This window comes from Schistocerca gregaria, chromosome X, assembly GCF_023897955.1.
Source record: "Schistocerca gregaria isolate iqSchGreg1 chromosome X, iqSchGreg1.2, whole genome shotgun sequence".
NCBI classification, from domain to species: domain Eukaryota; kingdom Metazoa; phylum Arthropoda; class Insecta; order Orthoptera; family Acrididae; genus Schistocerca; species Schistocerca gregaria.
Window position 1 is genome coordinate 277,306,598 of NC_064931.1, and position 23,264 is coordinate 277,329,861.

At 45.7% G+C, this 23,264-nt stretch overlaps 1 protein-coding gene across 2 annotated transcripts in view; it reads right to left on the minus strand.

Moving 5' to 3' along the window:
* LOC126298860 (uncharacterized) overlaps positions 1-23,264 on the minus strand; it is a 48,062-nt gene that overhangs the window by 14,632 nt on the left and 10,166 nt on the right. For both annotated transcript variants that reach the window (XM_049990369.1, XM_049990368.1), the window contains exon 2: positions 8,799-8,883. In XM_049990369.1, the coding sequence (XP_049846326.1) occupies positions 8,799-8,854 (56 nt within the window). In that variant the 5' untranslated portion in view covers positions 8,855-8,883. The remainder of the gene's footprint in view (positions 1-8,798; positions 8,884-23,264) is intronic.

Sequence of the window (23,264 nt, forward strand, 5' to 3'; positions counted from 1 at the left end):
TAAAGTAAAACTATCATTGATGACTTTCATCCATCATGCACAACGAAACAGTATAATCTCCACACCAACAAAGCAGAAGACAATGTGCAAGCCAAAAAATACTCTTACCTAAAATCAAATTTGTTAATTTTTTATCTAGTAGAACAAAGAATAGATGCAGCACAGCAGATATTACCAACATTTAGCTATGATCATATACTTCACTGCTGATGCATGCTGCAAGGGACTTTCAGAATTGATTACCAGAATCACCTCAGAAACTACTGATGGAAAAGCCATCTTTAAATACTTGTGGATTTGTAGCAACCATTAACTTTCAGACAAGTCTCAATGCAAAAACTAATTTTTATATCTAAAATAATGTCAATGTGAGTGGTGGCAAATCTTAAGAGTGAGTGAAGTCATCACAGCAAATACTCCAGAAATATTCAATATAGCATAGGGCAGGCAGCTGGGGTCACGCCACCCCAAGTAGAAATTCAAACACAATCTATTGAGATGCACTGGGTGGCGATAATGCAGTGCGTAGCTTGACATGTACCAACCAGGGAAGAGTTTAACCTAGACTTACAAATTGAATAAATTGTTTTGAATCCAAGCAGTGTGATAGTTAACAGCAACTGGTTTATTATTTACTTCTTTTCAACTTGTATTACCGCAAAACCTTTTTTTTTTTTTTTTTTTTTAGTTAAAGTTGATTCCTGTTCACAACGAAATAGTCTGTAACTAATATTTACACAATGAGGATTTCAAAGTTCAGCTTATCAGAGTTCATTTTTTGTGCTCACCTACAAGTCAGTGCTCTAATTCTACCAGCCCTACAGCTAATAACCACTGCAAAACAGAACAGTTAATTTCACAACTGAGTGCTTTGTAAGTCCCTTCTAGGATACTAACTGAAGCATTATATCTGATCTGCCAGGGGCTAGTTTTGAGTGAAGGGAATTAGACAAAATGGTTAGAGCAAGCAGAATTCCACCAGATCTTTAATGAAATATGTTTTACACTGAAACAAATCTTAGCTGATTATTACTAAAATTAATACCATTGAGAATACACTTAAAATAATATGGAACAGTCCTAAAGAAACCAAGTAAACTGGCGAAGTAACGGAGAGATTTAGTTATTAAACAAAATGACTTAATGAAGAATTAAAATACACACATAATAATCATTTTTTCTAAACAGCTGTCTATTCATAGCCAGGTAGCCAGTTCAAAAGGAAAAATGTTACAGTATACGCAAGAGACAACATTTATGTAATCAATCTGAAGTTTAACTGCTACTACAGAAATCAAGAAAATAATTCTCCTTCCTACTTTTCCCTGGCGTTTATTCCATGTCTTCATGGGGTCAGTGTTAAGATGCCCTTCCTGTTGCTGCCAAACCTTGCCCCCATCCTGGGCAGAAATCATTGACCACATTATGTTTGCATCTAGTGTTATCGATGTGAAAGAGTGGTAACATTTTCAAAATGTTTGCAACTTGTGTAACAGAGGCGAGATGTAAGTACTGGCCCAATATTCACCTAGTAAGATGTGAGAAACTACCTGAAAGCCACATCCAAGCTGGCTGGCACATCGGCCCTTGTTGGCAAACCACGGGGCAGATTTGATCTCGAGCCCAACGCACCTCCTGAATTGGTGTGCTAAAGTGCACAGCTACCCGGACAGACCAAATAAACACAATAGAGACTAATGAGGTATGAAATACTGAAAGCCTGTTTTATCATATTTTCTGAACACATAGCAGAATATTTAAATGAGAAAATTTTATTCTTCTTTTTGTTTCATGTATTTGGTTATACAATAATAAATTATTCCACATAAACTGAAATATAGCACCACAAAGGTGCTATTGATAACGGATTCACTTTATAGCAAACAGAGACATGTGAAGCATGAAACTTCCTGGAAGATTAAAACTGTGTGCCGGACCGAGACTCGAACTCGGGAATTTTGCCTTTCGTGGGCAAGTGCTCTACCAACTGAGCTACCCAAGCACAACTCACACCTTGTCCTCACAGCTTTAATTCCGCCAGTACCTTGTCACGTACTTGCAGTTTCAACTCTCTCGAGATGGTATCCGTCCGCTTCAGCAAACTCGCTGAAATCGATGCCCTTCCTCGCCCTACATCTGTTAAGGAACTGCAGGCCTTCTTGGGGAAAATGGCACACTATCACAAGTTTTTACCATCTGCTGCTTCAGTTGCTCAGCCATTGCATCGCCTGTTGCATAAAAACGTGCCTTTCACTGGTCCGCGTCATGCGATGTGGCTTTCCAGAAATTGAAGCCTATGCTGAAACAGGCCCCATGCCTGGCTACTTATCGACCTGGCAAACATCTTGTTCTTGCCACGAACGTCTCTCAATATGGGGTCGGTGCAGTCCTTGCGCACCGTTTTTCTGATGGTTCTGAACAACCCATTGTTTATGCCTCCAAACCGCTCACAGATGCCCAAAAAACTATTCTCAAATTGAAAAAGAAGCTTTGGCCATTATTTACGCTCTTCATAAGTTTAGTGTTTTTCTCTATGGATCCAAATTTTATCTTGTTACGGATCACAAACCACTTGTTTCCTTGTTTCATCCATCAACGTCACTTCCCGACAAGGCTGCACTCCGCCTCCAGCGTTGGGCTCTTTACTTGTCTCGTTTCAATGGTTCTTTGAAACGGTATGGCCAACTTCCTTCCCTGATCTGATGGGACCAATGACCTCCCTGTTTGGTCCCCCACCTTAAATCAATCTACCAACCAACCACACAGAGGCTCTTAAGGGTAGTGAGAGAATTGAAACATACAACACAATTAAAAAGCCTGTGTCACTGGGTATGCTGGGTGGCCTGATATAGGGTGAATAGCTCTGATGTAAATACTGAGCAGTGTTCTGGAAGCCGATACTGAAAATGACTGGTTCAAATGATGAAGGCACATCACACACCTCAGTTGGTCTTAGAGCTATCAGTGTACACATACATTCTGTCACTAAGTTGTGTGCAAAGGTTAAGAATATTAGTGCGACAGAATCTGGAGTAGTTTCCTCAGGAAGCGGTTGAAGTCCAAGGTGAACATGAGCTGCCAAATGAAGCTAAGGTGGTGAAGGGTTCGCACCCATTGGGAACATGACAGGTACACTAAGATTAAGCTGATGGAGCAATAGCCGAAAGCAAACTCCGTGAGGTAACAGAGAAGGACAACACGCCTCATACTGGCAGTCAGTGGAGTCATCCAAGGAGGTGGCATAGGATGGGTGGCCAGGCATGGCACATAAACAGCTTGCATATCAGCTAATGAGGACAGCATGCCAGTACGACAGCAGTATTTCACCAGGTTCTGTACAGCCTCACATCGAGGCTAGTGTAAAGGGAGCCTGTGGCAAAATGATTTCCATGATGGTGGATTGTATGAAGACTGCATAAGATGGCCAGACATGCAGATGAATAAACGAAACACCCACAGCCTAGTTTCAAAAGTCAAGGAATCCGTACAAACCGAGGAGGGTGGTCCAATCTGCTCCCTTGGAAGTACCGCTTAGAACCTGTAGGACACAGAGACTGGATGCAGCATGTGGCCAGCTAAGAAACATGGGCAGATCAAGAAAGTTTTCTATCAAGCATGAGCCCCAGAAATTTTGTAGTTTCAGTGAGTGGAAAAGCAACAGGCTCAGATGTAAAGGCAGTGGAAGAAACTGATTCCACCATCAGAAATTCATACAAATTGATTTGTTAGTGGACATCAAAGTCTATTGTCAATACTCCATAAGTAAAGATGATAGCGACATTGCTGAAGACGCCACTCAAAAGGACAAGTCTGCAGAGAACTGCAATACATCGCTAAGTCATAGATGAAAATGGAACCAGAGGTGCCTGGCGGGAGGCAGGCCATAAGAGAGTTATTGGCTACAGCAAAGAGGACGATGCTCAGGATGGAGGGATGTAGACATTGCAAAGACAAAAGTTGAAGTGAGGAAGGATAAGGAGGAGTGCAACAGATTGCAGGTGAGTTTTCACAGAGATGGTTTGGCTATTGATGTCATCCTGGAAGAGCAATGAGCAGCATGACTCCCCAGTGAGACGGAGTGCCATCCTCGCCTCAGGGATGAAGGATGAAGGCATGGGGGGAATGAAAGCTGACCAGAAGGAAATGTGCGAGGTCAAAAGCAGTCTTGGAGGCAGGAAACAAGTGGATGCTGCAATTCCAAGAGCAGTTCTAATTCCTCCTTGTTAGATCCAATTCTGCGAATGTTCCATTGGAGAGGAATCATAATGGGGAGAGGGGAGGAGGGAACAAATGAAGGGTTGCCACCTTGGTGACTGACGAGTCTCAGCTTTCAAAGACTCACTGCTACAAGGTGCAAAGGCTGGAGGATCCTGTTCAATGAGATCTAGGGAGGCGTCGACATTCTCTCTGTGTAGGACTGCGGACTCCAGGGCGGAAAAACGGTATGCGGTGCGCACCGGTGAAATGGATGGGTCAGGGTATCACATGGTGACACCACTGAAGAGGATTTCCGAGTCAGGAAAGGAGAAGGCCATTTGCGTTTGTTTGATTTCTTACAGCCTTTCCAGATGGCAGAGAGTAATCAGATGTTTGTTGGCTGGAGGGTCATAAGAAGTCTTCATGGGAATGTTCCTTTTGTCCTTTTTAGCCTGCCACTTGTGCAGCAGGTGATTTCGCCTCTGTAGACGAATATTTGGTGGCTTGTGTAGCTAGATGAGGAGATGGGGTTGCTATCATGATACTGGGTGATTTTAAAACTGCAGTGCTGTGTCTGAGGTTCCAAGTCTACATGGCCACGTCCTTCGCAGAGCGAGGCATAACAAGAATGATACTGTAAGAGCTAGATGGTAAAACTCAGGGCTTTTGATTAGCCAACAACTTGCAAGTGACAGCGTATGATACTTTTCCCTTCACCCAGGACTCCTGGATGGCCCGCTCATCGAGATACATGGAACATTCTTGGGATGAGGCTGGATGCTCGTTAATGCCACTGGCACAGTGGAGAGAAGTAGACGCACTATCACCCGTGGAGAGAAGTAGACGCACTATCACCCTGGTGGCAACCCTACCGCAAGTAAGACATTTGATCACATTTTGACAGAACTCTTGAGTGGGGCTGTAATGTTGACACTGGTAGCAACACATTGGGTTTGGATGCATGGTCGGACTGTGATGACTTCATAGCCTTCTTTGATGGAAGCACTACGCAATCAAATGTGAGAAAAAGAGGGCGTGTAGGCACCTGAGTTGCATCAACCTGTTTCATTACCCGATGGACTGCAGTGACACCCTGATCAGAGAGGCAAGTTTGGATTTCTCCCTTGGTCGGACCATCAAGCAGCCAAGTGTAAATAACACCACATGAAGAATTCAACATTCAGTGAGCCTCGACACAAACAGGATAGCTGTGGAAAAGTGAAGCTGTAAGCAGTTGTTGAGCTTGAAAATCACCATTGGTCTCCAGAAGCAAAGTTCCATCCATTATGTAAACATGAGCAGGTTTTCACACGGCCTGAAATTGTATCAACACCTTTCTGAATAAGAAATGGATTAACGGTAGCAAAGAACTGACCCTTTTCAGTATGTGTTACCACGAGGAACTAAGATGCAGTTCGGAGATTCTTTAAATCTCTAGCCTCATTCTGTTTATGTTTAGTAGATGTAGACTGAGATGGTGATTGGCTCATTGTGAAAAAATGCCCCACGATTGCCAACATATCCAATGAGGAGCTCCTTCCAACTTGGGTCTACCCCTCAGTTCACATCTCCTGAACTCCTGACAGAGGAGACCAATTGGCAATTTGGAAAGGTAACATTTCACACTATCATCCCTCCCTCAGCCTGACCTGTACTGGGGGTACATGCAAACGCTATCTGTCAACCCGGGGCAGGGAATTACGAGTTACCGAGTCACCTTTTGCATGCCAAACACATGGATCGGTCTTCAGGAGTGCAAAAGGAGGAAGAAGAAACATAGAGGAACCTCAAATGCTGAAGTGGAGGAAGGGTAGCAGATGGGGAAAACAGATGAGGGGCTGTTCTGATGTCAAGCTACAAAACCTCAAAACACATTTCCAAAAATATCCCAGATGTGTTCCCCAATGAAGGGAAAAAAAGAATAGCAGAAGGATAGACATGCAGCACGGAAAAGGAAGAGGTGCTGCAAAGGCTGGGGCCCCATAGTATCCAAGCACGTAAACACTAAAGAGCAGTGAGCCCCTTGTGGTGGGGGGGAGGGTGGACCAATTCTTGTCCTTAGATTATATGAGAGATTGTCTGTCCCAGATTCTGGAACAAAGGAGGAATGCAAAGCCCTACAACCTGCAACCTATGGCTCGTTTAGTTATCGGCTGGCATCCAGTTGCAGGTCAGCTGAGTCCCAGAAAGGGGTGGATAGTGTGTCAACACTCCCAAAGGGGCTGTGGGGGAAGTAGAATGAGGACGAACCACTGGGGGAGCGGATGTAGTCCAGTGGCCCAGAGGGCAATTTGTTGAAGACACTGAGTGTGATGGCACAGCCAATAAAGAGGACATCATCATAGCAGTAGCATACATCGTCGTCATACGTGTAAAATAGGCGATCATATTTCTTTTTGGCCCCTTGATATGTGAGGCGGTCATGGGTCCTGTATGCCTGGATTTTCTTTTCTTGTTTGAAATCAGTGCAGTCTAGTGAACAGAGGGAATTGTGCTTCCCAGAGTTGACATAGATGGGTCAGGGGAACAAGAAGTGTTTGTGTGCAACTGATGGCCAAATCCTTACAGATGGGGCTACTGTTGCAACACAAAGGCATGTGTCAACATTGCATGCATTTGTAGCACCACATGGGAGGAAGAATATATAGTTTGACATCAAAACGATACACAATCATCTTGACCTCCTTAGGCAACAAATTCTCTTCAAATGCCATGATGAAGGTTCCAGTATCCACTCTGTTGTCTTTTGGTCTCCTCTGGACACAACAGACAAAATGCACACCTTGTCGTTTCAAATTATCATGTGACTTGTCATCAACTTGTAAAAGATCTAAGTGGAAAATGATACCCTGAGCCATACTCAGACTTTAATGTGGGGTTATAGCAACAAGAATGTCACCCAGCTTGTAGCAGGTGAGCAGTGCCGTGACTGAGCAGGGGAGTCATTTCAAGCAGAACAAAGCAAATTTTCATTTTTCAAATTGCTGCCACTTTCCCAAACATTTCTCCAAGGTGTTCAATGAAGAACAATGGCTTTGTAGACAAAAAGGAATCCCCACCTCTTCTAGAACAAACCAAGAATTGTGTGTGGATTTCTCACCTTATCTCTGAGCTCTATGCTCCTTGCATGGTGTAACCAGCAAAAAGCAAGGGAACATTTTGTGGTCATACTTCTCCACATTGTAATACATCTTAGCTTCAGAAGAGACTGCTGGGGCTATGCGGCCACCAGCAGAAAAAGTTTAATTCACATAATGTGCAAATCTTCTGCCAGGATACCACCCACACAGAATGGGGGCTCCCCTCACCCAGCCACAGCAACAGTTACCTGGCCAGTAAACTGCTGCCTGACACCCCAATCATGACAGGCACATATTCCTTGGCTTGCATGGGGAGTTTCCAGCTCAGGCACCAACCGTGCAACCCCTACATGGCCAGGGGGCTACCATTTGGGCACAGTACTGTTGCAAGAAAAGAGGGTGCAAAGAGGGAAAGGTGCAAGAAGTGAAATACACACTGCACAGCCCACAACTCTGTAAAATTTAGAAAAGAAGCAGCAAGTCAAGCCCAACTAGGGAACCAAATAGTTCATAATAGAAAGTTGCAGGAAGGTAAGAAAATGAGTGTCTAGTACATAACCCAGATCCAAACACAATCGGTACCAAGAAGACCACCCAACAGGAAGGTAGGTAGAGAGAGAGAGAGAGAGAGAGAGAGAGAGAGAGAGAGAGAGAGAGAGAGAGAGAGAGAGAGAGAGAGAGAGAGAGAGAGAGAGAGAGAGAGGGGGGGGGGGAGAAGTAGTACTGCAACAAGCATGTACTCATGAAAGAGATGTGAGCCCTTAAGGAGGAAGTCATAGGCATATCACCAGAAATAGTACGATACATTTTATAGGATTAATTGACCGAGAAAGTTGTGTTCCTTTTTAGTGCTATAGTTCTTGAATCATGGCCAAAAGCAAGTGAGAAAGTGAAGTTATCAGCTATTTTTGAATCATTTCCTACATAATATAATCACTTTCGTACACCAGCCTGTTGCTTTGGATGTGTGTCCACTAATGCGTGCAAGAAATTAATGCTGTCAGGCAGTTTATAACCAGTGTTTTGTGGGATGCAAAAGAGATTATTCTTCTTATTTATCATGCAAAGAATAAAAGAGTAATTAGTGAATACTAAACAAGTCTTCCACATCACTTCCACACACGTTCGAAGGAGTTCGAAGAAAGATTATAGCAGCCATAGACAGAAATACTGCACATGAACCAGATTCACAGCACAAAGACAATCTCCTCATGCCTAAACCATTGGAGAAAGTGCACTGAAACAGAAACTAACTGGAATACCCAGTCCACTATTGACTTAAAAAAGGTAGTCTATCACTGTCTCACCATGGAGTTCTCACGCTTTCCTCATGAGTAAGATTCTAATTACTACCCATTACTTTATGAAAAGAATATATGATATAAAAATTGTTGTTCCCTCTCTCCACATTGTTATTCATTTTACCCTTTCAACTTCAATGAAAAAGATCTTACATACCTATCTTTACTCACAGATGAAGTATTTCATAACTTAATCAATCAAGATAATGTAACCACTCACCCAGCTGAGAACTGAGATGCCATATGCGGTTTTAGTCGCTTAACTTTTGGCTCCATGTCTTCCCTAGCAGCATGTTCTTACAAGCCTGTAAATCAAATGAAAGGCAAGTAGTATAAAAAGCCAGTAGGCAACAAGAACACATTTATTTGTGCTAAGAAGCATCAGATTTCTTCTCAATAGTTATTTCATCCAGCTTTCACAAATATAGCCAGAAAGTACTATTTGCATGAATCTTTAATGCTACTCTCTGTTCAGTACAACACTGTTTCAATAACAACATAGTAACTGTTCAGAAGTATTTTAAGGATGGAAGTTTACGGAGTTATCACATATACGTTAACTGACCAATGGAGAAAGGTATTTATATCACATTTTGAGTGGAATGTTAAAACACTTATTATGCTGATTTTAATTACACTAAATAATTTCAATGTATTTGTTAAAATACCACAACACAGCTTACACAAACACGAAAAGAAAATTCACAAGTCTGACATGTATTTAAAATTATTTAACATACATACAAGTACCATATCACTAAAAAATGTTTGGGGAAGTATACAGTCATTTGCAAATTGCAAGAACCACAAACTTGTGGACACACACACACACACACACACACACACACACACACACACACACGCTTTAAGAACCATTTACTAAAAAGTACAAAGCCTATATCAGGCTGCAAAACGTGACTACAAAGAGTTTCGAAAATAGCCCTTAATGACATCTTCGAGAGAATTATGGGGACTACCCAAAGTAGATCAAATGGAACTTGGGAAAATGTTTTAAGAAGGAAAACAACTCTACAAAACTGGAACATTATGTGATTCCTCTACTTCACAACAAAGGAGACAAAAAGAAAAGAAGAAGAATCTTAACCAATCAGCCTCTTCTTGGTAATGTACAACATATTCACAAGTTGTCAACCAAATTTAAGAAAAACTTTGTTTTAATCAAACAAAGGAACAAGCTGGTTTCAGAAATGGATACAGCACAATGAATCACTTGCAAGCCATGAGAAGAATTACTGAACATAGCAATGAATTGGATAACCACTTTGCTTTGGCATCAAATGTTTTCATAAAGCTTGTGACTATGTTTCAACATAATCTGTGCAAGCACACCTTCAGAAACAACTACTCTACAGACGAATATATTCTTGAATGTTACTGCTTCAATTGAGCTTTGTCACAATGGTAAGAGATTCAGGTCTTAAATAGTTGGACAAAGTGATTTCATACACCAAAGTTATTTTCAGTTGCCCCTGATGTTATCAAGTCCTTAAACAGGGAAAATGAAGGTAGACAGGTAAATGGAATACACCCGAACAGAGTCATTTCATTGCAGATGTTTTACAGTTTCAGACTCGTGTGGCATGCCGCAAACTTCACATAGTGATGGATCCTCCTGCCAGAGAAGGAAGCAAAGTATGAAAGGGCTATGCCCGATGTGCAGTCTTGTAAGCAAAACCTCCTTCCAGTGGCGAGGCTGACATGTAGCCCGCCAAGCCTTTGTGGTTGATTTGAACGACCACAGATTGTTGTCTGTCACCTGCAACCATTCAGTCTCCCACAGACGCATGATGCATCTGTCAGAAAATGAGATGATGGCATGCAATGGGATGGGACATTGATGGACAGCACTATCCCAACATGCTTCCTTGGCAGCTTTGTTGGCCATGTCGTTATCCTGTATCCCAGCAAAAGATCACCTCCTAGCCATGGTGTTGGAGCCCATTTAAGGAGTCACGGATGAGCTGAATCAGCAGGTCTACCGGATACATTTGGTCAAGTGCGTGCACTACACTACGAGTCTGAACAGACAAGAAAACTCATATGGTGATGTCTGTAAAACCTCTCCAGTGTTATCAGAATGCCATATAACTCCACATCATAATTTGTAAATTGTTCCCTATCAGGGAAAGCAGCAGAACAACCAAGAGCATTCTCCTGCTGGGATCCACCTGTATAAATAATGGTTAAACTATGGTATGTACTTAAAATAGATGAAAACAAAGTTGTTAAAACAAAATCTAGAGTACAAGTTTTTTTGTACTGTATCAAGATTAAAATCACTTTGGGCCTCTGAAGCCGCCAAGGCAGCAGTGCGTTCCATCCCTGGGTGAGTATTTTGATGCCCGAGAGATCCAGAGACAGTCTATAGCACGCATGTCAAACAGTTTTGTCACTTGGGGTCAATTCCTGAACAGTCGTTCGAAGGTGGGTTGGATCACTGAACTAAATGCCAATGACAGGCGATGCTGATATTTCCAGCACCTGTCGAGCCAAAAGCATACTTTGTCAAATCCAGAGTGGTGGTTCACCAGCTTCAGCACACAGACTCTGAACTGGGCAGGTCAGAAAGGCTCCACGAGATATTCGAATGCCCTCACGAAGGATGGCATCTAGCATCCGCTAGTAGGAAGGATGGGCCGATCTGTAGACAATGCTGCCGTAGTCTAAGTGTGATCAAACAAATGCCCTATAAAACTGCAGGAGGCGGGACCTGTCAACTCCCCATGTTTTTCTGCCAAAGCATTTCAAAATATTCAATGACTGAAAGCCCTTTGTTCATAGATCTTTCAGGGGTGGGAGCCACGTTAATTTTGAGTCAAACAATAAACCCAAAAGGTGCACAGTGCCTTGAAAACTTAAGCCCTGGCAAGCACGGTTAAAAATGACACATTTAGTCTCCTCTGGTGAGAACCAAAAATCAGTTGTCTGGGTTCAAGTTTCCAGCCTCTTAATGATCAGCTGTAGCTGCCTCATTGTTGAAAGATCAGAGGAAGATTAGAAGATTGCAAAGTCATCCACAAACAAAGAGCATTTGACAGGTCTCCTGATCATGGGGAAAAGGCCACTGATAGCGATGGCAAACAATGTGAAACTGAGGACACTGCCCTGGGACACATCCTTCTGCTTAACATAGCAATCAGACATGGCATCACCAATCTAGGAGTAAAGAAAATCAAGACATTGCTGCAGATGTCGCTCAGTAAGACAGGTCCATGGAAAATGCAATAGATGGTAAAATTGCCAACAAAAAGGGAGCCGGAGATGCCCAGCAGGAGACAGGCCATTATAGGGTTAATCACGATAGCGAAGAGGACGCACTCAGGACAGAACCCTGAGCGACATTGTTTTCCTGGATTAAGCGCTCCGACAAGGCAGAAGGTGACTGAAGGAAACAGGCAAGCTGCCACGGAAGCCCCTCATGTAAAGAGTACAGAAGATACCAGTTCTCCAGCAGATGATGTGAGCCTTTTCCAAATTGAAAAAAACAGCTGCAATCTGAGATTTCCGCAGAAAACTATTCGTGACATGGGTGGACAAAGTAACGAGATGGTCAACTGCAGAACGCCATGTTCAAAATCCACACTGTGCATTTGTCAGTAAATTGTGAGACTTCATCCACTATAACAGTCGGGCATGAATCATATGTTCCATCACCTTGCAAACGCAGCTGTTAAGAGAGATGGGGCGGTAGTTAGAAGGAAGGTTTTTGTCCTTACCAGGCTAAGGTATGGGTATGAAAGTGGCTTCACGCCAGTAGCTGGGAAATGTGCCCTGTGCCCAGATGCAGTTGTACGTGTTAAGCAGAAACTGCTTGCCTGCAAGAGAAAGGTGCTGCAACATCTGAATGTGGCCGGTGTCTGGCCCTGGGGCGGAGGATGGGGATGAACTGAGAGCATGATCTAGCTCCCTCATAGTAAAGGTGCAATTGTAGCACCCACAATTCGGAGAAGAGAAGGGTATTGCCTGAGTCTCCTCCACTCATTTCCAATGGAGGAAGGCAGGGTGATAGTAGGAAGAGCTCAAAAAGTCCACAAAATGGCAGCCCAAGGTGTTGGAGATAGCAACAGGTTCGGCAATGACATCATTTGCTACTATCAGGACGGAAATTGGGGACTGGACTTTGGTCCCAGAGAGCTGTTGGAATTTGGCCCACACGACAGAGGAATGGGTGGAACTGTTAAAAGAACTAGTGAATGAAATCCAGCTAGCTCTCTTGCTAACCCGAAGAACGAACACGACCACACTTCGCATGCATCTGTTTATAATGAGTACAGTTTGCCATCGTAGGTTGACAGTTAAAAACGTGGAAGGCATTCTCTGAGCACGAATTGCATCGTGGCATGCCTGAGTCCACCAAGGGACTAGGACACAATGTGGTAATGGCGAGGAGTGAGGAATGGAACATTCTGCAGCAGTAAGGATAATGTTTGAGAGATATTCCACCTGGACATCACAACTGGGGAAATCCTGTTCTTTGAAGGTCGCCGGGGAAGAGTAAAACTGCCATTTGTGTGCGCACATGGATGGGGTAGGAGTCAACAAATGGATATCACATGGGAAACGATCATTCGAGTAGGTGTCTGAAAGAATGGACCAACCTACACAATGGACAAACTGGGCAGTGTAAAAGGATATGTCCAAATTGGAATAGGTGTGTGAGGAGTCAGAAAGCAAAGTGGGTGCTCCAGCGTTAAGGTAGAAGAGGTTAAGCTGGTTAAGGTGGTCAGCCAAGAGGGCACCTCTCTGACAGGTCCTGGGAGAATCTCAAAGGGGATGATCCACATTAAAGTTACCAAGTAGCAAAAATGGGGGAGGTAACTGCCCAATAAGCTGAAGGAAGTCTGCCCTGGTGACATCAAACACCAGAGGGATATAAATAGTACAGAGGGAGAAAGTCAGGTGGGGAAGGAAAAGGCAAACTGCAACAGCTTGAAGATGGGTAGTCAGGGAGATGGGTTAACTATGAATGTCATTCCTTATGAGCAGCATCATGCCCCCATGAGATGGAATGCCACCCTCAGGGGGAAGGTCAAAACGAGTAATGTGAAAGCTCAAGGCTGTCATAAGGGCACAATTTCATCTCCTGAAGGCAGAGTACAAGGGGATGCTAAAAGCAGCCGTAAATCCTCTTTGTGGGACCATATGCCACCAACATTCCATTGGTGGACAGTCATGATGAGGAAGTGATGTACGGGTGTCAACTCGGCGGCTGCCGAGTGAAAGCTTGTGTACAGTCGCGACTGTAGGGCACAGAAACAGGAGGATCCAGCTCCATGGGTTCCACAGAAGCATCGGCTTGCTTGTGAGGTCAGTCTGTGGAGTCCAACACTGAGAAACGGTTGGTGGTGCGCACCAGTGATACGGAGAGTGGCCGAGCACAGGTACCACAAGGTGACACCTTTGAAGAGGCTCTTTGGGTTGGTGAAAGAGAAGACCGTTTGCCTTTGATGGACTTCTTCAAGCCATTCCAGTTAGAGGAAGACTAGGGTGTTTGGCTGGAGGAAGTCTACACTGGAGTACTACTTCTGTCCTTTCCTGCCTACCTGTTGTGTAGCTGGTGGCTTCGCCCCTTGAGGCATGAGTTTGTCTGTTTGTTGCACAGCTGGATGGGGCGATGGCGATGCTACCTTGATACTGGGCGATTTCACAACCTCATAGCTGAGTTTGGGGTCCCACGTCTGCGTAGCTATGTCCTTCATATGCGACGGGTGCATGGAGAATACACACACACACACACACACACACACACACACACACACAAACGTGCGCGCTGGAAGTGGCATATAGGGATTCACATCGCAACAGTTATCATTTCCAGAAAGGTATGCCCCTCAAAAGAAAGGATGAAAGCTCTGGTGTCATCTCAATTGTCCTTAGGACCTCATTGGGCGAAATAAACATTTCGCCTTGCCAGATTAGTCCTGGACTACTTCACACTGAAGGAGGAAGTGCCCATGGAAGATTATGCTCTGGGTCATGTTTAAAGACTGGTGAGGAGAGATCATCACTAGGATGTCTCCTAAGTGCTCACAAGCACAAACGGAAGCTGATTGACAGACAGAAAGGGTTTTAATCAGTAAGAAACCAGATTGCATCTTACTAAGGAGTCAACTTCACCAAACGTATCTTCTATATGTTCTACACAAAAGAAGAGATGCTAGGGAGGGAGTTCTTCCTCAAATGTCTCATATAATGGAAACAATTAAGAAAAGGGAGCTCAAACACCAAAGAGAACCAGAAGAACCAAAAAGGGGTTGGTTGGTTGGTTGATTGGGGTTGAAGGGACCAAACAGCAAGGTCATCAGTCCCTTGTTACAAAGGCGGTCAGTTCCGACAGAGGGACAGCTCAGAAGAGTCAAAAACGATAAAAGGTAAAAGGCAAAAGGCTAAAAAAGTGCAGTTGTGTCGTCAATGATAAAAACACAAGGAGGGAAGTCAGTAAATGGGCAACCTCAAGAGAGGAAATATCCCACCTGTGATGCAGTACAAGCAAGACCACATGCTATTTAAAAGCGTTCAACCGCCAGAGTGTAAAAGGGCGGATTGTAAAAGGGATTAAACAAACCTAAAAGGCGATAAAAACAGTAAAAGGGAAAAAAGAAGGAACATGGCCAGGGAGGGGAGTCAGGAATCTCCAAGCACAGCCTACAGTGGGAGACATCCCAACCCTCACCGCCCTGCCCCTACTCCAGAGGGAGATGAAAATCCTTAAAACTGAGAATAAAAACCACTTTCACGGAGGAAACTGAGAACCAGTTCAACCATCCGGGAATCGTCTGCTAATATTAAGGGTAAAGTGCAGGGAAGTCTGTACTTAGTACGCAGAGCTAAAAGAAGGGGGCATTCCACCAAAATGTGGGCCACTGACTGGAAAGCTCCACAACCACAAAGTGGGGGTGGCTCACCACGCAAAAGAAAACCATGGGTCAGCCTGGTATGGCCGATGCGAAGACGACAGAGGGTGGTTGAGTCCTTTCGCGAGAGGCGTAAGGAAGAACGCCATGGGACAGGTGTCACCTTAATCACACGAAGTTTATTAGACAAGGAGGTAGCCTCCCAGGATGTGGCCCATGATTGCGCAAAGTGGGATTTGAGATGAAGCCGTAAATCCGCCACAGGAGGGGTGACAGGGAATGGGGGGTAAGTGACTGCTCCCCCAGCCAAACGATCAGCAAGCTCATTTCCTTGGATGCCCACATGGCCAGGGACCCAAAGGAAGCTAACAGAACAAGCAGCATGGTGGAGATCAGCGAGATGGTCATGGATGGAGGAGACCAAGGGATGACGGGAGAAACACTGGTCAAGTGCCTGAAGGCCACTCATTGAGTCTGTGCATAACAAAACGCGATTGAGCTTGGACTGTTTAATAAAGGCCAGGGCCCGGGAGACCGCCATCAATTCCGCAGTGAACACCCCACATGCATTTGGCAGGAGATGATTTTCCATGCCTACAGAGGAGGTGAAGGCATAGCCCACACGATCAGCAGATTTAGAGCCATCAGTGTAAAAAACAACAGCATCCCGAAACTCAGATAAAATGCGGCGGAAAAAACAACGGAACACCATCGGGGGAACGGAATCTTTCGGACCTCGGCAGAGATCCATCCGAACTCGGGGCCGAGGAACTAACCAAGGAGGTGTGTTGGGGAGGGAACGTGGGATACAGGAAAAGGAAGGAAGCTGAAAATCACGGCGAAGAGACGCTAGGCGGAGCCCAACCGGTAAACCCGCCCGAGGGCGGGAGTCAGGTGGGCGACTTCCTTGGGCAGGGAACAGGATAGAATAGGAAGGATGAGTGGGAGAGGAACGGACAGCGATTGCATACGAAACCAGAAGCTGGGAGCGCCGAACGGAAAGGGGGGGGATCCCAGCCTCAACCAGGAGACTATCAACAGGGCTAGTCGGGAAGGCACCGATGGCCAAACGGATACCACGATGGTGGACCGGATCCAAGAGGCGCAATTTAGAAGGGGCAGCTGAACCGTAAACTTGACAACCATAGTCCAAGCGAGACAACACTAAGGCCCGATAAAGGTGGAGGAGAGTGGAACGGTCAGCACCCCAAGAGGTGTGGGCAAGGAAGCGAAGGACGTTTAGTTTACGGAAACATCCTATCTTCAGGCGTCTGATATGAGGCAGCCAAGTGAGCTTGTTGTCGAAAAGAAGGCCAAGGAAACGAAACTGTGGGACCACAGGTAATCATTGTGCATTGAGATAGAGCTCTGGATCGGGGTGGACTGTCACACGGCGACAAAAGTGGACCACTCGCGATTTTAAAGGAGAAAACTGAAATCCGTGTGAGATGGTCCATGCAGAGGCACGCCGTATAGCACCCTGGAGCTGCCGCTCTGCAGCGGCCATCGAAGAGGAACTAACCCAAATGCAGAAATCATCCACATACAGAGCAGGAGTGACCAAAGGACCGACGGAGGCCACAAGTCCATCTACAGCAATGAGGAACAGAAGTACACTCAATACGGAACCCTGAGGGATGCCATTCTCCTGGGTTCGCGGAGAACTTAAAACTGTACCAACCCTAACCCTAAACGAACGATGAAACAAGAACTGGCGGATAAAAATCGGGAGTGGGCCCCGAAGACCCCACTCATGAAGTGTAAGTAAGATATGATGGCGCCAAGCCGTATGATAGGCCTTGCGAAGGTCGAAAAATACAGCAACCAAATGGCGGCGCTGGGAAAAGGCCTGCCGAACTGCGGATTCCAAGCGAAGTAAATGATCGATCGGAGACCGTCCCTCTCGGAAGCCACACTGGTAAGGGGACAACAGACGCCGAGATTCGAGGACCCAAGTGAGCCGACGGGCTACCATCCGTTCAAGTAACTTACAAACAACGTTCGTCAGACTAATTGGCCGATAGCTGTCGACGAACAGGGGGTTCTTACCGGGCTTAATGACGGGAACCACGATGCTATCCCTCCATTGAGAAGGGAAGTCACCCTGGAGCCAAATACGGTTAAATACCCGGAGAAGATGTCGCTGTTGTGGAGCACTGAGATGTTGAAGCAGTTGGTTATGAATGGAGTCTGGGCCAGGGGCCGTATCATGAGAAGAGGAGAGTGCGGAAAGAAGTTCCCATTCAGTAAAAGCGTCGTTGTATGATTCTGACTGGCTGGGGGTAAAACATAAGGCGGAAGCTTCGGCCCGCTGTTTCTGGGGAAGGAAAGCAGCCGGATAGGAGGCTGATGCCGACGCTGTTGCAAAATGGGTCGCAAGGTGTTCCGCGAGAATCAACGGGTCCGTGCAAAGGCCATCCGGGAGGTGAAGACCCGGGAGGGTAGACTGCCGATGGCAACCTTGGAGAGAGCGAAGTGTAGCCCATACCCGCGACAGAGGGACAGCAGAACCAAGGGAAGAAACAAAGCGTTCCCAACACATCCGTTTGCTCCGTTTGATTAAGTAACGGGCTTTTGCGCGAAGGCGTTTAAAGGTAATAAGATTGGCAACGGATGGATGCCTCTTAAGGTGTTGCAAAGCTCGACGGCGATCACGGATGGCAACGGCAATGTCCGAACTCCACCAAGGGACCTGCCGGCGGGGAAATGGTCCAGATGAGCGCGGGATAGCAAGGCTAGCAGCGTGAACAATCGCGTCAGACATGTCACGTATGACATCATCAATACCATCCGACAATGAGGGAGAAAAAATGACCTGTGCAGTATACAGAGGCCAATTGGCACGTTTGAAGGACCAACGAGGTGATCTGTCCATAGGGGAGCGGGAAGGGAGCGAGAGAATCAACGGGAAGTGGTCACTATCGCAAAGGTCGTCGTGCGGTGACCATTGTAGGGAAGGGAGGAGGGAGGGAGAAGAGAGAGAAAGATCAATGGCAGAAAAGCTACCATGACCGGCACTGAAATGGGTAGGGGAGCCATCGTTAAGAAGGCACAAGTCGTGGTCGGTAATAAACTGGTCAATGAGATGACCCCGACTAGATGGAAATGCACTGCCCCACAAGGGATGATGTGCATTAAAATCGCCAAATATAAGGAAGGGAGGAGGAAGTTGCTGAAGGAGGGCACTTAAGGAGGCAGGTGTAGGAGTTCTGTCAGGAGGGAGATACAGATTGCAAATTGTGACCCCAGAGTCCAGGTGGATCCTAACAGCAACTGCTTCCAATGTAGTTTGGAGAGGAATCCACATGCTGGCAATGTCCGTTTGGACCAACGTGCAAACTCCGCCAGACGCCCGTAGGGGGCCGACCCGATTTCGACAGAAAGCACGGAAGCCACGGAGGGTTGGTGAGTGACCACCAGTAAAATGAGTTTCTTGTAGAACCACACAAGCCGCAGAGTAAAACGAAAGAAGGGATTGCAACTCCGGTAGGTGACGGTAATAGGCATTACAGTTCCATTGGATAGCCAAAGAACGATGAGTCAATTGGGGGGTGAACAGGCTAATGCCAGTCATGCCTGTGGGTCACCACCCGTCACCGACAAGGAGGGGGCGACATCCATGAATAACAGGTCAGAGTCAGGTTGTGAAGATGGGGACGAGACCTCTGGCGACACCAGAGACTCCTTGTCCCGGGACTTGTGCTTCTTCTTTCTTTCTGTTTGGGATCGTGGAGGGCTGTGCAACAAAATGGAGCCAGCCACAGCAAGATCGGGAACAGAAAGAGAGCGGGCGATCTGGGGGCCCGCAGACCGTGGTTCTCGTGGTGGCCGCGTGGCAGCAGACCTTTGGCCTGGAAGGTGCCGGGAAGGGGGATCCCGCGAGGGGCGCCCATGACCGGCAGACGCCGAAGAAGCAGGACACTTCTCCAGCCGGGGAGAGGAAGCGGTGCCCGGAGGGGATGGTGTGGGAACCGCAGGGGGAGGGGGGAGGAAAGGGGTTCGGGACTGGGGTAAGGAATGAGGAGGAGGGGGTGAAGATACTACTGAAGCATAACTAGTTGTCAGGGTCACTGGATGAAGGCGTGTATACTTTTTACGGGCCTCGGTATAGGTGAGACGATCAAGAGTCTTATACTCCTGTATCTTTTTCTCTTTCTGATACACTGGGCAATCCAGTGACCGTGAAGAATGATTCCCACGACAATTTACGCACACAGGAGGGGGAACACAGGAACTTCCCTCATGGAACGGATGTCCACAGTCACCACAGAGGGGGGCCTGCGAACAGCGCGAAGACATGTGGCCAAAACGCAAACACTTGAAACATCGCATAGGTGGTGGGATGTATGGCTTCACGTCACACCGATAGACCATAATCTTGACCTTCTCAGGGAGGGTGTCCCCTTCAAAGGCCAAGATAAAGGCACCAGTGTCAACGCGGTTGTCCTTCGGACCCCTCTGAACCCACCGAACAAAGTGAACCCCCCGCCGGCTTAGATTGTCCCGAAGTTCCTCATCAGATTGAAGGAGGAGGTCTCTATGGAAAATTACACCTTGCACCATGTTCAAGGACTGGTGTGGGGTAATTGACACAGGAATCGTACCAAGATGGGTACAGGCACGGAGAGCTGCAGACTGGGTAGCTGAAGCGGTTTTAATCAACAGCGACCCAGACCGCATCTTGCTGATAGAGTCCACCTCGCCAAACTTGTCTTCGATGTGTTCAACAAAAAACATAGGTTTCGTATGAGTAAAAGTATCCCCATCAGTTCTGGCGCAAACCAGATAGCGAGGGAAAGGTTTCGCCCCCAGCCGACGAGCCTGGCCCTCCTCCCAGGGGGGTAGCCACGGAAGGGAAGGCGGAAGGGGCAGAGGAAGCAGCACGTGAAGAATCTTTTCCAGTCAAAGAGACGGCCGGAGAACGGCCAGACTTGTGGACTCTTATGCGTTTCATGAGCATAGTGTCCGCCCTGATACCACCCACTCCGATCAGGGGCTCTCCTCATGGGCGCCACCCAGCCACAGCAAGGGCCGTCTGGCACGGCGGCCATTGCTGGGAGTTCCGATGCTCCAGGACGACAAGCAACCACTCCTAGGCTTACGTGAGGTGGTCACAGCTCAGGTATCAGACGTGTGATCCCTGTGTTTTCAGGGGGCTCAACCAAAAGGGTACATAGCGACCCCACCACATGGGCTGGCTACCGTGCTGGCTATGGACCCTAGCGTCAAACAATGACGTAAAGGAAACGATGGAATCAATGATGATGGCACACGCCGGAGACACTAGTAAGGTGCTCTTCCCCAAATGGCTCACACTACGGAAGAAAATTTAGTGATGGAGGTCAAACCCCAGAGGGGACCAGAGAATACCAAAAGGATGAAGGAATTACAGAACAAGGCCGAATTGCAAGGTCAGCAGAACCAGGAGAATAGCAGGGCTAACATAAGGAGGGACGCCATAAGTAGGGACACCAAGAGAGGGAGAGGAGAGGTCGGAGGGAAGGATGAAGGACAGGAAAGGAGGGGAAGGGAAAGGAAATGCAGCCCGGAAAAAGAAGGAAGGTTGCAATAGCTCGGGGCCCCGTGCTCGCCACGCACGTACTCACGAAAGGACCGCGAGCCCCCTGGGGGGACCAAAAAGGGGGAAGAGTGATAACAGAAGACAAGAGTGAAAGGGGATAGTGGAACAGAGAATAGCTGGGTCGTCAAGAAGGGGAAGATGAGGAAGAGGTGATAGGATGGCGAAAGGCTGCAATAGCTCAGGGAACCATGCACACCACACATGTATCCGCATAAGAACTGTGGGCAACCATTGGGGGGGGGGGGGGGGGGGGGGGGTCTATTTTCGGACCACTTTTACAAAGAAAAAGAGTCTTCTGTAAATGGTTTTAAACTGGTTTCATCAGAAAGACCACGTTATAAACCACCTAAAATCTAAATTTTATTTTTCACTGTGAGCATACAAGGCCCTAAAAACAACTGTAAGATGGAGGTGCATTGCGAATGGGTCCATATTCCACTGGTACTCAAATTCAGTGTGACATCCTTTATTACGTTTTACAACTGTTTAGAACTCTCTGTGGAAGATATAAAATGTCCTGTTGACTAAGAAATGACCTTTACTCAGAAAACTGCAATTAAGTATTTTTTTCACAACTCTGCAGCATTCAATTCCACAAAATTCTTTTGGCAAAAAATGAAATGGAATAAGGACTCCAAAAAAAAGAACAATTTTCTATTTTCTTGTGGTTCTAATACTTTGAGCCAATCTCATTTCAAAAGTGTAAATTTTTGGGTTCTCTCTTCTCAAAATTTCTTCCTAAACAATCCCATCAGTGACATCTGGTCAGCAGTATCGATTTCCTCGTGACAATCTACAGCAAATTAATGCAACATGTAAAAAAATGCAAGTAGCTTGAAGTACACATTAACTTAGGATCCTAAAAAGAGATCACCTCTAGCTTTGGCCTCTCACAATTATAGAAATGTATCATCAGCTTGGGATCCTGTGTAAAGAAACTGTTACCAGATTTGGGAACCTATGGTAAGGTATGGGAATCTATGGTACAGAAACTCAGCCACAGCTGCTGTTCCACAGCTGCTGTTCCACAGCTATTGGTCGTGGCCCCTAAGGTGATAGGGATACTGGTTTTCTCACTGTAAAAGGAGCTAGCAGTGGTTAAGCCATCACAGGCCATACCAAGACATTTATACGATTTTTCTTGGAGACACTGATGTTCCACACTACCCAGAAACTATGCTAACATGCAGAAACTATGCTAACATGAAGTATATTATACATTAAACCAGAATCAAACTAGGACATCAATAGCATTAAACACTAAAAAATGTCAGGAAGACTGCTGTTAACTCCACCAAAATTTACACAATATGATGTTGGTGTAAAACCACTGGCTATTTAAACAATGTGTATTACAGAGCTGTTATGCAGCAGTTTTACAACCATGGTTTCCACTTCATTGATAATGCACAGTTAAACTGTGAACTTTATAATCAGCTTGATTCTGCAGTTACAACAGAAAAAAAAAACAGACTGAAATATAATATGACAAGTCATGTCAGAAAGACTCCCCTTTTCGGAAGTTTTTCTGAGTTAGTCGTACTTTATCTCACTTCTTAGTCATACAACTTTTGATATCGTCTTACCAAGAGAGTGATAAACAATTTTGGAACATAATACAAGATGTAAAATTAAATTTGCCTATCAGCAGAATATGGGCCCTATTTCCAATGTACCTCCACCTTGTCATGTATTAGGGGCCTATACACTTGAATTGCAAAATCAAAAACAGTTTTGTAGGTGGTTTGGAACATTGTATTTCTAATGAAAATAGTTTAAGTTAGTTTTTAGAAGACTCTTGTACAAGAGGGCAAAAAAAAAAGTGTTGTTAGACAAACTGTCAAATTCGCCCTCAATTTCTGAACAACTGAAAAGCTGTAGGGGAATTAAATTTTACATTCTAAGACCTTGTCTCAGTAAGTTGTTATGTGCAGAGTTTCAGGTGTATCCCACATTACTTCCTTAGATATAAAGGAGAGACGTCTACAGGCGTTAAAGTAACCTCTGGTGTGCCACAGGGGAGTGTTATGGGACCATCGCTTTTCACAATATATATAAATGACCTAGTAGATAGTGTCGGAAGTTGCATGCGGCTTTTTGCGGATGATGCTGTAGTATACAGAGAAGCTGCAGCATTAGAAAATTGTAGCGAAATGCAGGAAGATCTGCAGCGGATAGGCAATTGGTGCAGGGAGTGGCAACTGACCCTTAACATAGACAAATGTAATGT